Source organism: Penaeus chinensis, chromosome 2, assembly GCF_019202785.1.
Source record: "Penaeus chinensis breed Huanghai No. 1 chromosome 2, ASM1920278v2, whole genome shotgun sequence".
NCBI lineage: Eukaryota > Metazoa > Arthropoda > Malacostraca > Decapoda > Penaeidae > Penaeus > Penaeus chinensis.
Genome location: NC_061820.1, coordinates 8,719,780 through 8,722,503, shown reverse-complemented (window position 1 = coordinate 8,722,503; position 2,724 = coordinate 8,719,780). Strand labels below are relative to the sequence as shown.

Genomic DNA, 2,724 nt, shown 5'->3' with positions numbered 1-2,724 from the left:
CCGCGCTCCGGAAGGTCCCTGTGCTCGACGACGCAGACCAGCTCGATCGGGTCTTCCTGCGGCGGCAGCTCCCTCCTGCCGCGGGGGAGGGCCTCGCCGCTCTCGCCGCCTCCTCCTCGCGCCTCCGCCTCCGCCTCCTCCTCCTCGTTCGACGGGGGCCTCTCCTCGCCCAGGCTCTCCAGGGCTCCCCGGTGCTCGCTGTCCTCCTGCTCCTCCTCCTCCTCGCCCCTCCCTGTCTCCTCCTCCTCCTGTCTCCTCTCCCACCTGCCCTCGCCGCACCTCTGGGTGCACAGCCTGCGGGAGCGCCGCCGCACGCCCTTCACCCACTGCGAGTAGCTCAGGTCATCCGAGGACTCGCTGTCGAAGACGCTCCCCTGCATCGACATTCCGGCGGCCTTCTTGCTCTCCCTCTCTCGGTGCGGCCCAAAACACTAAATCAACAAATAAAAGAAAAAGAGGAAATTAATACAGTAGGAAAAACAGCAGCATAAAAACAGAAATAACTGCAACAATGCCAAAATTCCCTCGCCGTCCGGACCGGCCAAGTCTCCTCTTTTCCCTCTTCCCCGTCGATCGAATTCCCTCCCTGCCTCGCTTCAGGTCGCTTTTCTCGGATGAATATTGGTCTTTTGCTGAATTAAGCTTGGGAATTCGGAAGAAGGAGCTGGAAACGGGATTCAAGTTGACAGAAACAGGGCAAAAAGGGTGAACTTTTTAAATATTAAGCTCGAATATCCTTTTTTTACGATACAAACATAATAAATCGACGAAGAAGAAGAAAATTTAGAAACGGCAGATGATACTAAAATGAGATTCACGTCACTTTTTTTTTTTTTTTAATGACTTCAATCTACAGTGACGAATACACTTCTTTTTTCCGAGACATATCGATCGATTTTCGCCTCAGCTTCTCGTAATTGTCTCAAACGGCTATAAAAAAAAAAAAAAAAAAAAAAAATACAGTAACACACTCCTATCCAATCTATTTAAACCCGCAATTCTAAAAAAGAAGAAGAAACAGATGAACAAGATAATGGAAAAGAACACAGAGCCCGGACTTTTTCCTCAACAGACGATAAACCATCAGTGAGGTTAGCAAGAGAACTGCGCCTCTTAGAGAAAGGGCAGCGGCCACTTCTGCGCTCGGGGGCCGCAGAAATGGCCATACACCTACATCAAGGCCAACAGGAGCTCTGGATTTTTAAAAAGAAAAAAAAAAAAAGGAGAGAGAAAAAAATATGAAAAAAGGAGAACGTGAGAAATAGAGAGAAAAAAGAGAAAATATAAAGATAAGGATAAAAAGAAAGGAAAAGAGAGGCAGAGACAAAAAGATGAAAAAAAAAATAAAAAAAATAAAATGGAAAAGACAAAGATAAAAAAGAAAATAGAGAAGGAGAGAAAAGTGATGAAAAACAAAAGAAAGAGAAAAGAAAAGAGAAAGAGAATATAAAGAAAAAAAAAGATCAAGAAAAAGAAAAGAAAAGAGAAAAAGAGAGAAAGAAAAGGAGAAAATCGGCATCGTTTCCGTCGGGTTTTGGCGCGAAAATTCTAAATGGGTGTTATTTTTTTTTTTTATAAATTTCTTAATTTTGCCTTTCTTTTTGGTTTAACTTTTTTTCATTTATTTATTTATCTATTATTCAATTTGCGACTGATATGTATTTCATATAATGTATAATGAATAAAATCAATCGCAGTTTCTTGAAATTATATAAAAAAATCAGGTTATAGCAATACAGTAAATAATACAAAAAAAAAATAATAATAATAATAAAATAAAATAGGCCTCGTGATTTTAATTTCATACATTAATAACTTTTATAATTAAAGTTACAAAAATATTTAGAACACATAACCAAAAATAAAAAAAATAAGAAACAATAAATGAATAAATAAAATAAAATGGATAAAAAAAAAAAAAAAATCTTACCTACTACAAGATCTCGAGTAAACACGAGAGCGCAGACGACGTCGTGTTCCCTCTTTGACGTCCAGGAAGCGACTGATTATATTTTTTGGGGCGGGATCATGACGTCATTTTCGTGTTCGAGTTTGGTTTTAAAAAATTAATAGTTTTTTCTTTCTTTTTTCTTTGAGTCTTTACGTTTTGGGAAGGTTTATTTTTATTTTTTTTATAGTTCATCAAAGGGGAAAATTCTTATTTTATTGGTAACATTGAATAGGTTTTGCATGTTTGAAAAAATTCGTTTAATCGTGAACGTATATAATTTTTCTCCAAGTCTGATTTTTTTTTAAACCAGAAAATTTAACGGAAATTTTAAAACTAATCACATTGATATTTTCAATGGCTCTTCCTTTATTCATTTTAATATTTACATATTTATCAATGCCTTTTAATATATCGGAATTGGACAGTAATTTGACCGTGAGATTTCTTAATAGATATATAATTTTGTGTTTTTATAAATGTCTGATTCGGCATTAAATCTCTAAACATCTATGGTTAATTAGTTATCACATTTTCTCTCTCACACTTTCGTTCAATTAATTTTCCTTTCACTTATTCCCTTTCTGGTATTTACATGTGTACATTCTATCCTGATTTTTTTTTTTTTCAGTTTATAATAGATGATCTGAAATTAATATTAACCGTTATAGAATTATTTGAAATGACAATTAAAAAGGAATAAGATAAGATAACGCTGATTTCTCTCCTCTCTCTCTGTTTATCTATTTATCTCTTTCTCTCACTCACTCTTTCTA

At 36.6% G+C, this 2,724-nt stretch overlaps 1 protein-coding gene across 1 annotated transcript in view; it reads right to left on the bottom strand.

The window, feature by feature from the left end:
* The window catches only part of LOC125030661, a 6,437-nt gene extending 4,433 nt beyond the window's left edge, over positions 1 to 2,004 (bottom strand). Inside the window, exons 1-2 of the mRNA XM_047620851.1 lie at positions 1,931 to 2,004; positions 2 to 431 (exon numbers count right to left, since the gene is read on the bottom strand). Coding sequence (XP_047476807.1) covers positions 2 to 386 — 385 coding nt within the window. The 5' untranslated portion in view covers positions 387 to 431; positions 1,931 to 2,004. The remainder of the gene's footprint in view (position 1; positions 432 to 1,930) is intronic.
* Positions 2,005 to 2,724: the final 720 nt, after the last annotated feature.